Source organism: Pteropus alecto, unplaced genomic scaffold, assembly GCF_000325575.1.
Source record: "Pteropus alecto unplaced genomic scaffold, ASM32557v1 scaffold75, whole genome shotgun sequence".
In the NCBI taxonomy this organism is placed as follows: Eukaryota; Metazoa; Chordata; class Mammalia; order Chiroptera; family Pteropodidae; genus Pteropus; species Pteropus alecto.
This window is the reverse complement of record NW_006440638.1, coordinates 25,223,480-25,238,476: the sequence shown is the minus strand read 5'-3', so window position 1 is coordinate 25,238,476 and position 14,997 is coordinate 25,223,480. Positions and strand designations below refer to the sequence as shown.

General features: G+C 37.1%; 3 protein-coding genes across 11 annotated transcripts in view; 1 reads left to right on the top strand and 2 right to left on the bottom strand.

Moving 5' to 3' along the window:
• Positions 1 to 1,422, bottom strand: part of GLT8D1 (glycosyltransferase 8 domain containing 1) — a 10,954-nt gene extending 9,532 nt beyond the window's left edge. For 2 of the 4 annotated variants that reach the window (XM_015593674.2, XM_025050745.1), the window contains exon 1: positions 1,295 to 1,422. Coding sequence is in view for 2 of the 4 variants with exons in the window: in XM_015593673.2 (XP_015449159.1) it covers positions 1,084 to 1,219 (136 nt within the window). In the remaining 2 variants the exon portion in view is untranslated. Of the gene's footprint in view, positions 1 to 1,083; positions 1,267 to 1,294 lie in introns of those variants that run through there. The other 2 variants (XM_015593673.2, XM_006917551.3) reach the window with 2 other exon arrangements.
• Positions 1,390 to 3,392, top strand: SPCS1 (signal peptidase complex subunit 1). Of its 2 annotated transcripts, XM_006917550.3 has the most exons (4): positions 1,390 to 1,808; positions 2,178 to 2,237; positions 2,318 to 2,404; positions 2,904 to 3,392. In XM_006917550.3, exons 1-4 carry the CDS (start codon positions 1,527 to 1,529, stop codon positions 3,027 to 3,029), a joined length of 555 nt encoding a protein of 184 aa, XP_006917612.1. In that variant the 5' UTR covers positions 1,390 to 1,526; the 3' UTR covers positions 3,030 to 3,392. The 2 variants fall into 2 exon arrangements, with proteins under 2 accessions (XP_006917612.1, XP_015449161.1); XM_015593675.2 differs by lacking the exon at positions 2,318 to 2,404.
• A 1,871-nt stretch (positions 3,393 to 5,263) lies between these two features.
• NEK4 (NIMA related kinase 4) overlaps positions 5,264 to 14,997 on the bottom strand; it is a 33,883-nt gene continuing 24,149 nt past the window's right edge. For all 5 annotated transcript variants that reach the window (XM_025050740.1, XM_025050738.1, XM_006917548.3 and 2 more), the window contains one exon: positions 5,264 to 6,727. In XM_025050740.1, the coding sequence (XP_024906508.1) occupies positions 6,635 to 6,727 (93 nt within the window). In that variant the 3' untranslated portion in view covers positions 5,264 to 6,634. The remainder of the gene's footprint in view (positions 6,728 to 14,997) is intronic.

Genomic DNA, 14,997 nt, shown 5'->3' with positions numbered 1-14,997 from the left:
CACACACACACACGATGTTGTGAATGTTTGCTGACTGCATGAATGAGGGTGGCAGCCACACACCAATCTGCCTTGGGAGTGCTTAGAATCCCTCTGTTAAAAAATAAACCCTCATACGCTACAGGTGGAACTGCAAATTGGTACAGCCACTATGGAAAACAGTATGAAGATTCCTCAAAAAACTAAGAATTGATCTACCATATGATCCAGCAATCCCTCTACTCGGTATTTATCCCAAAGACTTGAAAACCCATATCCATAAAGACATTTGCACACCGATGTTCATAGCAGCATTATTCACGGTGGCCAGGACACGTAAGTAACCAAAGTGTTCTACACTTCAGTTGGATAAAGAAGCTGTGGTACAATGGAATATTACTCAGCCATAAGAAGAGATGAAATACTGCCATTTGTGACAACATGGATAGTCCTCAAGATAATCATGCTAAGCGAAATAAGCCAGACAGAAAAAGTTGAATACCACATATCACTTATATGTGGGATCTAAACCTAAAAGCAACAAATGAACAGGACAGAGACTCATGGACATGGACTATAGATTAGTGGTTACCAGAGGGTAGGAGGTGGTGGGGGGGAGGGAGGTAGACAGGATAAAGGGAGTCAAACGTGGTGACATGGGAGGTGAACACACAGTGTAAATATAAATATACATACATATATATGGGCCTTACTGTTAAAGTGTTGAGCTTAAACTTATTGGATTTTATTAACCAATAACACCATAAAAAATAAAAAATAAAAAAAGAATCTATCTGTAACCATTATGTGCAACATAGCATAGAGGCCAAGGAGCCAGCTGGGATCCATAGGCTTGGGTTCTCCAGAACGGTTTCTCTCAGAAACATGAGAACCCCCCACCCCCACCCCACCCCTGTGCGGGGATTCCCTTTCTCTTGAGGATATGAACTAGGACAGTTCCCTTTAAATTCCAAGGGTCAATGGGTCCCCCTGACACTTAGGACTGATAAGGGTGTGACGCTCAGGGGATTCAGGCCCATACAGACTCCGGGTTAGGGTTCCAGCAAGCCGTTACCCTCAGACGCTCCCGGCGTCCGCTCTTACCTGGAGGCGGAGGAGGAGGAGCTGCTGCCCGCGTCCCGGCCCGCCCCGCCAGCTCAGCGCCCGCGGCGCAGGCCCCGGAACCCAATCCGCCGCCTGTTCGCCCCTGGTACCCGCACTCCAGACTGGTCCCGCCCATCCACTAGTTTCCTAGCCACCACGCAGCCCCACAAGCCCCAGCTCGCCCACCGAGCCTTCTGCGAGAACGTCATACCAAACAGGCGCCGCCGGGCAGCCCCATTGCTGGGGTCCTCGCAGAGAAAAGCCCGTCACCATAGAAACGGCGCGCGCGCCGGCAGCCGTTATGCCGCGGAGGCGCAGTCCCGGACAGTTTGTGGGGCCAGGGCTGCGGTTCCCAGCACCCATCAGCTCCGACGGCGAACCCGTCACGGGCGCGTGATGGCTCCGCTCGGTCGCCATCATCACAACCTCAGCCCTCGAGAGCAATGCACCCGGCTCCAGCCGGCTCGGAAAGCACAAGGTGCTTAGCAGTTGCGCGGGGCGGGGCCTCGGGCCGTCTGGGTCTGTCCGAGACATCCGCTTCCGGGGCTGCGGCCATCGCACTCCCTACCTCCGCAGGCCGATCTAGCTGTATCCGCGACCGGACCCTATTCGCTACAGTCTCTGAGTCGCGACCAAACTCGCCTCGCTGCTCGCCTCCAGCACGCCGCTGTTTACCTCCTCAACTAGTCATGCTGGAGCATCTGAGCTCACTGCCCACGCAAATGGTGAGAGTGGGGCCCGCCTCGGCCCCAAGATCCTCGCACGCCGCTCGCCACTTTTGGAAGCTTCGCAGCTCTTGTCCGAGACCCACCCGCTGCATCGTTGTTTCTGGCCCGAACGGCCGCCTTACACTGCCTTCCCCATATTGTGCCTCCTGGGTCCCCTCCTCTCTTACTCCGCCAGAATCTCCCTGCCTGTGTTTCGTTAGGATGCTTCATTTCCCCCGGGAAACCCAGCACTTCATTCCTTGCCCAGGTCCTTGGGGGTAGTCCCTGATGTTTGGGTTGCTCTGTGCCAAAGCTGTGAGGCCAGGGCTGGAATCGTACCTCTTCGGTGGGGGAACCAATTCCTGCTTTGCTCTCCTTCACCTCTAGGATTACAAGGGCCAGAAGCTAGCTGAACAGATGTTTCAGGGAATTATTCTTTTTTCAGCAGTAAGTATTGGTTTTGCATAATCTTTTCTTTCAAAAATTTTCCACCTGGTCTGACTCCGTTTAATATACTTTGTCTCTAGATAGTTGGATTTATCTACGGGTACGTAGCTGAACAGTTCGGGTGGACTGTCTATATAGTTATGGCCGGATTTGCTTTTTCGTGTTTGGTAAGAAATTCGTGGGTGTTTGGATGATAGTGGCATCTTGGGTTTTCTGAATCGGGTTGGTTTGGGCGGACCTCTTAGTGAGAACCGGCACCAACTTATCCCTTATCCTTTCCCATCAACGTTTCCCCTTGTTATCGATGGAATAGTAGAATGTCAAATAGTGTCAGAAAATGGATGTAAGCTGCATAAAAGAATACATACAGCTCATTTATTTTGGCAGCTGCTCTAAGCATTGATCTAAAGGTCAAAAATAGCAGGAATTTATTAGGTCTTCACGTTGCTCCCTCCTCACCTTTTAGCTTTTAAAGCCCTTTGTGTAAACAGTGAGGCTTGTTCCCATCATTTAAAGTATCTTCTCGGGATGGTAGGGAAAAGGGTGGCACAGAGTTTTCATAGGGAGTGTCAGTTGTGTTTTGATCTTTAAGAGTCATTTGGGAACCAGGCATTATACATATGCTTTTTCATGGCTGTAATTGATATATTTTGTTTTCTGGCCTAGCTGACACTTCCTCCATGGCCCATTTATCGGCGGCACCCCCTCAAGTGGTTACCTGTTCAAGACTCAGGCACAGAAGACAAGAAACCAGGGGAAAGAAAACTTAAGAGGCATGCTAAAAATAATTGATTGGCGTTTTCATGATTCAGCTTTACTGTTGCACCTGCTTTTGTGTCGTGTGAGATGAGCTCAATTTTCACACCCAAAACACAAGCTAAAAACCACCTATGCTCTTACGGTACAGCTGTGTATAGATTTCGTTTTCAGTTTGTCACTTCTAACTCAGTTGGGCTTTCATTTATATGTATTTTAGATCTCTTCATAATCTTCTGAAATGGAGAACAGAAAATACAAGTATGCAAAGTTTCTTTCAGGTTACAAAAATAATGAATATATGCCTCAGAAATGATAGTACAATTTATCAAAGTTTTAGAATTCATTATTAGTTAAACTGTTATAATATTTCTAATTAAAACTCAGTGCAAGTCTGTGGCTAGAGTCTTTTGTTCATTGTTCTGCAAGACTAATAAAAGCCAATGTTAGATGTTCATGGTTCTGAAAATGTCAGTACCATTTCTATTTTCTGTAGCTTCAAGTTCCTAATATATTTCTTAACAGCAAGCACCTAATGAAAAAATTTACTAATGTAAATTTGTGATAAAGTAATATTTAGTACTCCAAAAATTAGGCTGTTGTTAAGCAGAAAACATTTAATTATGCTTTACCTGAGGTGGACCAAAGTGAAAACCTATGAAGCTATAAATTCCTTTTAAATTTTCCAGAGAGCCGAAGAGAAAATATTCTAAAGGTCTTGTGTGAGGGATGGAAGTAGAAGGGTTATTAGAGATAATATTCTATTTCTCAATACCGGGATATAGGACTTAACTATGAATCTAAAAAAGCGGAGCAAAGACCTTAATACAGCAAAAGTCAGGAGAGATTTTTAAAAAATAAGGAAAATTAAGAAGGTAGAAATAAGACTAAATGTATCAGTAAATATAATTAATTGGGATTTAAAAGGGAGGAGCCCCCAGATAGGGTTAAAATCAAGTTACCTCATTTTCTAAAAATGATACCCAAAGGTCAAAAATAAGACAAGGATAACTAGGCAGGTACAGGCAGAAAGGATGGGTAATAGTGAAAGAGTCAGATACTTGATATCAAAGCATTAAATGGGGGCAAAAGAGGGACATATAAACTGCCAAGATATTACTGTGGTGAATTGGGCATTGAATAAGACATGAAATACATAAAGAATATTACCAATAAGATATACCACAGTAATATACCAAGATATTACTGTGGTGAATTGGGCATTGAATAAGACATGAAATACATAAAGAATATTACCAATAAGAGGCTACATTCTTGGTAGGGGACCAACACTGTGCCTTTCTGATTTTGATAGATCAAAAGGACAGGTGACCGATAGACTTTTGTAGTTGTTCTCTGTAGTTGGAACATCTTCCATTAGATATACATGACTTGTTCACTCCTTTCATTCAGGTTTCTACCCAGATGTAACTATAGGAAGCATTTCCTATTACCCTATCAAAATAAAAGGGTATGCTCCTCATTCTATATCCACTTAGCCTACTTTATTTTTCATGACATTTAGTATATCTCACAGTGGATATTTGTTAATTGTCTTCTGTAGAATGTAAGCTCCATGGGAACATGTTTTGCTCACTGCTCTTTGCCCAGTACCTACAAGAGTATATGATATGACACATAATAGGTGTTCAGTAAATATTAATGAGAGCTGCACTGTGCAATATGGTGCCACTAGTCAACATTTATTTACAATTAATTAAAAATTTGAGTTCTCAGAACTAGACTAGTGGCTTCCATATCAGACAGTGCAGATAAAGAACATTTACATCACAAAATTCTATTGATCAGGTCTTCTATAGACTTGAATAATATTTAATTGACAAATGATACTGTTATGTGCATAACAATTCAATTTTATTGAATGCCCATATTATTGACCATTCCAGTAATGAACTGTGTACTGAATCACATGGAAAAACAATTCTAAGAAACAGGTTATACAGGTCATAGTACCAACATTGCAATGTAGCTGCAGCAAGAAGATTATTTCCTTGGCTTTCTAAATATATAGAAATTAAGAAACACTTCTAAAAAAGAAAATCAAAACCAGAATTACTACTTAGAAACTGATGTCTAAAAGAATATCATAGTCTGAAATGTGGCCACAGTATAGTGAGAAGAAAATTCAGTCTTAAAAATGTGTTTTATAATTAAATAAGATGAAAAGTGATTAAGCATTCAAGAAAAAAAAATAAAAGTAGTATGAAAACAATGTTTAAACAGAATAAAAATACACAAAACAGGAATAATAAAGTATAGGAGAGATTTTTTTTATTCTAAGAAAATAATATATACAACTTCATACCAATAAGAAAAGTTAAATCAATGACTGTCCAAAAAGATACAGACTTCTGAAACATGCAAGAAATGGTGAATAGCTCATGAAGACAAACAGTTTGCCAAAGATTTTTCCCCAAGTGGGCATTGGGACTTTATAATTTTATAGTTGAGTTCTAACAAACCCTTCAATGTAAACAGAAGAGGTCTCAGAAACCAGGCCATGAGCATTATAAGAGCAGGGAGTATTGTTTTATTCACCACTATATCTCTAGCTCCTGGCACAGTACGTGGCGCACAGTAAAAAAAAATAAAAGGTCTGTTAAGTGACTGGAAAGCAAACAGAGTATGATGTGTATTTTCAAAAAAGGGTAAGATACATTTTTAATTATAAAAACTAAAAACATTTCTGGAGCAGAATTTATTTGTAGAGTCCCTTGAATTCAGAAGTGAAACTTTAGTAATCAAGACTTTTATAAAAACTTTCCTAGGTGGGCATTACCCCTTATTAAACAATTAATAAAATATGTGATATACAAGCATACATTTAAAACATGGGAAGACAATATCTTGATGTATAAGAAGCCAAACTTCAAGAGACAAATATGTCCGTAACTAAAAGGAGCTGGACTCTACTTATAAATTGCTCAACTGGAAAAGGAATTAGTGTTTAAGAAATGTTTTCACTAATGGAAAAATAAATCTAAAAACACCAGCATGTAAAAACATTGATTTACAGAACCAAAATATCTCTTAGTTTCAATTCTTGTATACCCTAAACAAAGTGCATATTACATGAAAATAAAATGTTAAAAGACTATAAATATGTAAAGAAGGAATTCAGTTGCTCAGGTATTAGATACAGCTTCATATTCTTTGTCTAATCCCAGAATTGTAAATTGGCTTTTTAAAAAAATGACTGATCAACTACTACATAAGGTAATTAACAATGACAAGTAGTATCACTAGACATACTATGTCATTTATTTCTATTGCTTTTATCACTATAAGATAATATAAAATTTCCAATATTATATGGTCCTGTATTCAAGCTAATTAGTACCTTAAAAAAAGTTCTAAGTATAAAGTTGGTGATTTAAGGCTCAGTAAACAGTAACCAAAGTCTTAGATTTTTCCTCATAAAGAGAGTAAGCTAGACAATGTTTTTTTTTTCTTTCTTCTGTGAGCTCGCTTTTACTCTGTTCTTTTTTTTTTCCAGTAAAAAAACCCCAAAGAGAAGGACAGTGAATGGCCTCCAGCCATGATTATAGGTTTGTTTCTGTGTATGCCAAAAACCTTTGAATGTAGGTCTTTTAATTCTGGCAGCAGATCAGAATTAATTCTCAAAAATTCACATTTTCTTCAAAAAATTTCAACTGGCGAGCTTTCACACTGTAAGTAGTATATTTTTCACCCATGTGCTCCTGTAAACGTACCTATTTGGGAAACAAAAAAATTAATATGCAATAGGAAAAATATTTCTGTGAACTTAGAAGGGCTTTTCTAAGCATGATACCAAAGTCCATGTGGAAACCATATGGAAAAATGCTGTTTGTTTACATAAAGTTGAATTTTAAGATATCAAAAAAATAAAATCTTAAAGAGCAAACTAGGGAAATATTTTCAACATACATGCCAAAAATTAATACCATTAATATATTAAAGAGTTATTAGAATCAACAGAATATTAGAATATTAGAATTGATAAAACAAAATCCCAGATAATTCATTAAAGACATTTATAAAATAATACAAATGACCAATTAACATACAGAAAATTCACTGACTAGAAATCAAAAAATTTACAGTATGACACAATGTTTGTTGAAAGAAATGCTTGAAATTAACACCTAATAATGTGTTAAACAGAGTCATGCACCTCCTGATAACAATGCACTGAAAAGGACACAACATCACTTCTGTGGTATTCTTGCCAAAAATGTATAATTTGAATCTATTCATGAGGTCAGACAAATCCAAACTGAGAAGCATTTTATAAATCATATGGCCGATACTCTTCAAAAATGTCAAGGTGATGAAAAACAAAGACTGAGTAACTGTTCCAGATTTAAGAAGAGAAAGCAACTAAATATAAAATGTAATCCAAATTGGTTTCACATCTGGCATGACAGCATGAAGAGCTCTGCAGCCCCCTCCTCAGTGAAATGGGAAAATTATTTTTAAAATCAACCATTTAAAGTCTCTGGAAGGTCCTAAGGGCATACGGAAAATAAAGACTTGTTTTTCAAGAAAATCTAAAACTTAAGAACAATGAGATTCTGTGGTATGTGAACTAAAATCAACTGCCTCCCTTCCCACTCCTCAGCTGAGACAATAATTGCATCAGATTGGTGAAGTCAACAAAACAAGGCTCCCTTTCCCCCAGTTTCTAGTCTGAAAGCTATCTTCCTGGGAGTGGCAGGATATCGGAATATTTCATCCTGCCCTCCAATACCTGTAGCTGAGGATAAGTTTAGGAAGAGTGCAGCCAAGAGGTGGAAGCTCCCTTCTTATGCCCAGCTTGGACTTGTAGGGCCACTGAAAATATTGGGGTCCCAATCCACCTTTGCCCCAGACCAAAAAGTAAAGATTCCATGCTGGGTGAAGCTTGCAGAGAAGACAAAGGCTACAGTCCCCTCACCTCCACTGAGTTTTTAAAGTGGGGGTATTGCTCAGAAACATGCTATTGTCCTCATTCCCAGCTCCAAAGCTTTGCTCAGAGATTCTGCCTGGGAGAAGCAAGACATAAAACAGCACCAAATCTTTTCCTAGATGAACTGACTGCATTTGGAACAGACCATGGAAAAATTCAAGCCTCGGGCTACTCTCAAAAAAAAAAAAAGGAGGTAGTAGTGAAAGGCAACTGGTAGATTCACTGAATATATAAGCTAAATTGCTGGCCACTTTGTTGGAAAGAAAAGCTAGGAGGAGCCTCCCTGCGGTCAGAACAAATCTCAGACACTGACTTTGAGAACTATCCCTTCAAAGGAGCCCAAATTTGATGGATCAGTCTGTGGAACAATGTATGCCCACTGGACATTGCTGAAAACAGCAAAGCAATCAGCTGGCAACTAAAAAACCTTAACAGCTGGGTGAGGTCAGGGAAAGGGAGAGTCAAGAGAGCTCTCCAAAACCCACTATGATTCCAAGGTAGCTGCAGACATGCCCAAAGCTGCACCCACTGAGGTGCAACATCAGAAGCTTTACATTGTAAAGAAAGGGGAAAGGGATAAAATAAACTTCACTAAAATAATCCAGCCAATCACTAAACAAATAATAACCACCACCATCCCCCACCCCAGGGAGGCCAGTAGCCAGAATTGTAACAATATATTATCTAAAATGTCTAGTTTCTTAATAAAAAATCATGAGACATGCAAAGAAGCAGGATAATATGACACACTGAGGAAAAAAAGCAAAGAGAAACTGCCTGTGAGAACAACCAGATGCTGGATTTAACAAAGACATCAAAGTAGCATTATAAATATGTTCACAGAATTAAAGAAAACTATGATTACAGAAGTAAAGGAAGGTAATGATGATAATGTCATATCAGAGAATACTGATAAAGAGAAAGAAATTATAAAAAGAACCAAATGGAAATTCTGGACTTAAAAAGTGCAATAACAAATAAAAGATTCACCAGAGAAGCTCAACAGTATATCTGAACTGGCAAAAGAAGTCAATAGAGATTATATAATCCAAAGAACAGAGAGAAAAGAAAAAGAAAATTAACAGAGCCTCAGAGAATGTGGGACACCATTTAAGCACACCAATACATGTAATGGGAGTACCAGTGGGAAAAGAGAGAAAGCAGTAGAAAAATATTTAAAGAAATAATGGCTAAAAACCTCCCAAATTTATTGAAAAAGCACTAAACATCCAGGAAGCTCAATGAACTCTGAGGAGGATCAGCTCAAAGAGATCTACACAGAGACACATTAAAGTAGAAGTGTAAAATGCCAAAGACAAGGAGAAAATCTTGAAAGCAGCAAGGGAAAAATAACTCACTACATACACGGGAACCCAAATAACATTAACAGCTGACTTATCATAAACAATGGAGGCCAGAAGGCAGTGGGGTAACATTCAAAATGCTCAGAGAAAAAACTGTCAACCAAGAATCGCATAGCCAGTAAAGCTATCTTGCAAAAATCAAGGCAAAATACATTCCCAGATAAACAAAAACAATGTGTGGCTAGTAGACCCTCCTGAAAAGAATTACTAAAGGAAATTCATCAGGCTGAAAGCAAGAGATCCAAGGCAATAATTTGAATTTACATGGAAATACAAAAAGCACTGATGAAGGTAATTATATAAATAACACATATGCATATTGCTTCTTTGAACTGATGTTAAAAACAACTGTAAAATACAATATGTATAGAAGATGGCAGAGGAGGAAATACTAGGAATAAATCTCACATAGACATAAATTACAGTGGCACAATCTGCCTGATGTAACTTTTTTGGAACTCTGGAGTCTATTAAAGGCTTGCAACAACCAAGGTAAGACTTTGATGGAAAATTGTGGTTAATTTCAGCCCATTTCAGCTCTTAGTACCCACCCCAGCAGGAAGCTGTGCAGATGTTCCTGGTGTGGCATAAACATAGCTTGTGTGAGCAGGATAAGCAATAAGAACCCTGTCCCCCAAGTACTGGGGATCTATGTATTGATGGCCAATTGCTTCCAATCATGGTTGTGTAGACACGAAGGCAGGCAGCCATTGTTGCAACCCTCACTAACATTGTTACAAACCCCTCCCCCTCCAGCAAAAGCAACTTCCAGGAGATTCAAAGGGACCAATATATGCATTGTAGGAGTCCCAGAAGGAAAACAGAAAAAGAGGAAGAGAGATTTAAAGACATAATAACCAATAACTTCCCAAACTTGAGGAAAGACATGAATATAAACATTCAAGAAGATCAACAAACTAAGGATGAATACAAAGTGTTTACTACCAGACACATTGTAATCAAACTGTTGAAAGACAAAGAGAGAATCCTTAAAGCAGCAAGAAAGGAGCAACTCATCATATAGAAGGGATTCCCCAATAAGATTATCAGCATATTTCTCATCAGAAATTTTGGAGGCTGGGAGTTAAGTAGGATGATATTTACAAAGTGAAAATAAAAAACCCGTCAACTAAATGGCAAAAATGTCTTTTTTTTTTTTTTTAAAGAGATTAAAAAGGAAACCTTGCCACTTGCAACAACGTGGATGGACCCTGAAGACATTATGCTAAGTGAAAAAAGAGAAAGAAACATAGTGTATGATGTCACTCATATGCAGAATATAAAAAAACCAAACTCATAGAAACTGAGAACAGATTGGTGATTGCCAGGGGTGGTGAGTGAGGGAAATGGTGGTCAAAAAGTACAAACTTCTAGTTATAAAATAAATAAGCTCTGGGGATATAATGTATAGCTTGGTGACTACAGTTAATACTGTATTGTATATTTGAAGTTGCTAAGATTAGATCTTAAAAGTTCTCATCACAAAAAAAAAAATGTTTTAACTATAACAGGTGACATGTCAACTAAACTTATTACGGTAATCATTTTGCAATATATAAATATATCAAATCATTATTTCATATACTTTAACACAATGCTATATACTAATTATATCTTAATAAAACTGGGGAGGGGGAAGTGAGGGAGAACTTAAGACATTCCTACATTAATAAAAGATGAAGTTTCTTACCACTAAACCTGCCTTGCAAGAAATACTAAAGAGAGTCCTGCAGGTTGAAATGAAAGGATACTAGAAAGTAACGTGAAGCTGTATGAAGAAATAAAGATCTCAGTAAAGGCAAATACATGGGCATACACATTATCAAAGCTATTATTACTGTAACAGTGATTTGTAATTCCACTTTTTGTTTTTGCAGATACTGAGAGATTTAGTAATTAAGTTTTTGGGGAGTCAAAAGTTACATATGAATTTTTGACTGCATGGGGGATTGTCAGTGCCCCAAACCCCTATGTTGTTCAAGGGTCAACTGCAGTTCTAACAGACACACACAGAACACGCTACCCAACAACAGGATACACATTCTTCTCAAGTGCTCATGGGACATTTCCTAGGAGAGACCATATATGTTATGTCACAAATTAAGTCTCAATAGATTAAGAGATAGATATCATACAAAGTATCTTCTCTAAACACAATAGGATAAAGTTAGGAACTAATAACATGAAAACTGGAAAATTTAAATTTATGAAAATAAAACATACAAATAACCAATGTATCAAAAAAGAAATCACAAGGGAAACTAAAAAATAGAGACAAATAAAAGCGATGACATAATATACCAAAACTTATGAGATGCAGCAAAAGCAGTGCTAAGAGGATAATTTATAGCTGTAAACATGTTGAAGAAGATCATGAGTCAACCTAACTTTACAACTGAAGAAGTAAAAAAAGAACAAACTAAACCTAAAACTAACAGAAGGAAACAATTAAGATTAGAGATGAGATGAGTATAATAGAAAATAGAAAAAATCAATAAAACTAAAAGTTAATTCTTTAAAAAGATTTTAAAAATTTACAAACCTTTAGCTACGCTAAGAAAAATGAAAGACTCAAATTATAGTCATCCCTTGGTATCTCCAGGGGATTGGTTCCAGGACCCCTTCAGACAACAAAATTCATGATGCTCCAGTCCCCTGTATAAAATGGGTAGTATTTGCACATCGTCCTGTATACTTTAAATCACCCCTACATTACTTTTAATACCTAATACAATGTAAATACTATGTAAATAGTTATACTGTATTGTTTAGGGAATAATGACAAGGAAAAAAGTCTGTACATAGTACACATCAGCAATAATGTAACTTTCCTTGAATATTCTATCTGAGGTTGGCTGAATCTGTGGTTACAGAATCTGTGAATACCAAGGGCTGAATGTACTAACATCTGAGATTGAAGTGGGACATTACTGCCAACTATATAAAAATAAAAAGGATTTTAAAAGAGTACTATGAACAACTGTATGCCAACAAATTGCATAACCTAGATGAAATAGGTAAATTCCTAACATAAAACCTACCAAGACTGAATCATGAAAAATAAAAAATCTGAATAGACCTATAACCAGTAAGGAGATTGAATCAGTAATCAAAACCTAACAAGGAAAGGCCCTGGACCTTTGCTGGTGAATTCTGCCAAACACTTGGAGAGGAACCGATGCCAATCCTAAAACTTTTCAGAGAGTTAAGGAAGAATGAGCACTTCCTGGCTCACTTATGAGGCTAGCATTGCCCTGGTGTTGGGGCCAGACAAGGATATTATAGGAAAAGAAAAATAACAGACTAATACTCCTTATAAACACTGATGCAAAAATCTTCAACAAAATACTAAATGACTGAGGTGTTCATGAGGGATACTGGTCTTATGATTTTTCATGTAGTGTCCTTGTTGGGTTTTGATATTAGCGTTGCTCTGGTCTTGTGGGGTGATATGGGAAATAACCCTTTTGTTTGTTTTTTGAAGAATTTGTGTAGGATTTATGTTATTTCTTCCTTCGATGGTTGGAAGAAATTACCAGCAAAGCCATCTGGGCCTTTATGGGCAAGCTTTACTTTTTCTAGATGTTGTTTATACTTTGTGTTAATGCTTAGAGTAGTCAAATTTACAGATACAGAAATTAGAATGGTGGTTGTCAGAGGCTAGAGGCGGGGACAGTAAATAGAGAGTTATTGGTTAATGGGTACAGAATTTCAGTTTTGCAAAATGAAAAAAGTTCTAGAGATGGATGGTGGTAATATTTGCAAAACAATGTAAATGTATTTAATGCCACTGAACTGAACATTTAAAAATGGTTAAAATGGTAAATTTAAAGTTATGTGTATTTTACTACAATTAAAAAATATGTGTATCATACATTGTTGAACCTATAGCATATGAAATGTATTTGTCAATAACAGCATAAAGGTAGGTGGGAACAAAGCAGTATTAGGCTAGAGAAGTGACTCCAGATAGTAACTTGAATCCAAGGGAATAAAAGAAAAGATCCTGAAATGATATGTAAAAAGCTACAAATATATTCTTTCTCTTCTTTCTTCTCTGGACTTCAAGAGGCATATAGTTAGATAAAGTAACTATATTAAGATAAGATATTTGATTTATAATATTTATAGGTGTGATATGTATAACATCACAATAAAGGGTAAAGGGAATAGGAGTAACATTTTTATATCTCACTGGAATTAAGTCAGTATAAAGCTGATTCTGATAATTTAAGGCATATATAAGCCTTAGAGTAATCACTAGGGAAAAAACTATAAGAAATTTCACAAAATAAATTAAAATGCTACATTAGAAAATATTAGCTTAATAAAAAAGAGTAACAAAAGAGAAAAACAGGAACAAAAGACAGGAGACAAACAAATCCAGACAAAGACATCACAAGCGAAGAACACTAAAGACTAATATCTCATATGAATATGGGCACAAAAATCTCAACAAAATACTAGAAGCATGATTCCAGCAACATATAAAAAGAAGTATATACCATGACCACATGGGATTTATCTCAGGAATGCAAGGATGGTTCAATGACCACGAATCAATTACTGTAACATACCATATCAATCAAATAAAAAACAAAAACCACATGATTATCTAAAGAGGGAGAAAGCATTTGGCAAACCCAATGCCTTTTCATGATAAAACAAACAAACAAAAAAACAAAAAAAACACTCAACAAACCAGGAATAGAAAGGACATTCTTTAACCTGATAAAAGGCATCTATGAGAACTCAAAGTTAACAATATACTTGATGGTGAAAGACTAGATACTTTCCCTCTAAGGTCAGGAACAAGACAAGAATGTCTACTCTTGCTGCTTCTACTCAACATTAAATTGGAGGTTCTGGCTGGGGAAATTAGGCAAGAAAAGAAGTAAAAGGTATCCAGATTGGAAAGTAAAATTAACTCCATTTGTAGATGACATGATCTTACATATAGAAAATTCCAAGAAGGTCACACATACAAAAAGCAATTAAACCCAGTAAAAAAGTTCAGTAAGGTTGCAGGATACAAGGTCAATATTTTTTAAATCAAATTTACTTCTTTGGGATTAAATCTATTTAATCCCAAATGAATACAATTAGACTAGCATCAAACAGAATAAAACACTTAAGAATAAATTTAACAAAAGGTGTATGAAAACCTTATACTCTGAAAACAACAAAACATTATTTGAAGAAATTTAAGATCTAAATAAATGGGAAATCCTCCCATTTTCATGGTCAGAAGACTTAATACCGTTAAGATAGCAATACTCCCCAAATTGATCTTCAGACTAAACACAATCCCTGTAAGAATTCCAGCTGGCTTCCTTGACAAGCAAATTCTAAAATTTATATAGAATTGCAAGAGCCCCAGAATAGCCAAAAGAATCTCGAAAAAAAGAATAACAAAGTTGGAGGACTCACCTATCCCAATTTCAAATCTTACTACTAAGCAACAGTAAACAAGATAGCATGGTACCTGCATAAGGACAGACATATAGATTAATGGAATAGAACTGGGTGTCCAAAAATAAACCCATGTGTCTTTAACTTTTTTTTGACAAGGTGATAGAACAGTCTTTTCAACAAATGGTGGTAAGACAAAAGGACATCCATATACATAAGAATAAAGCTGGACCTTTACTTCATACTATATATAAACAAATAATGTAACATACATCAA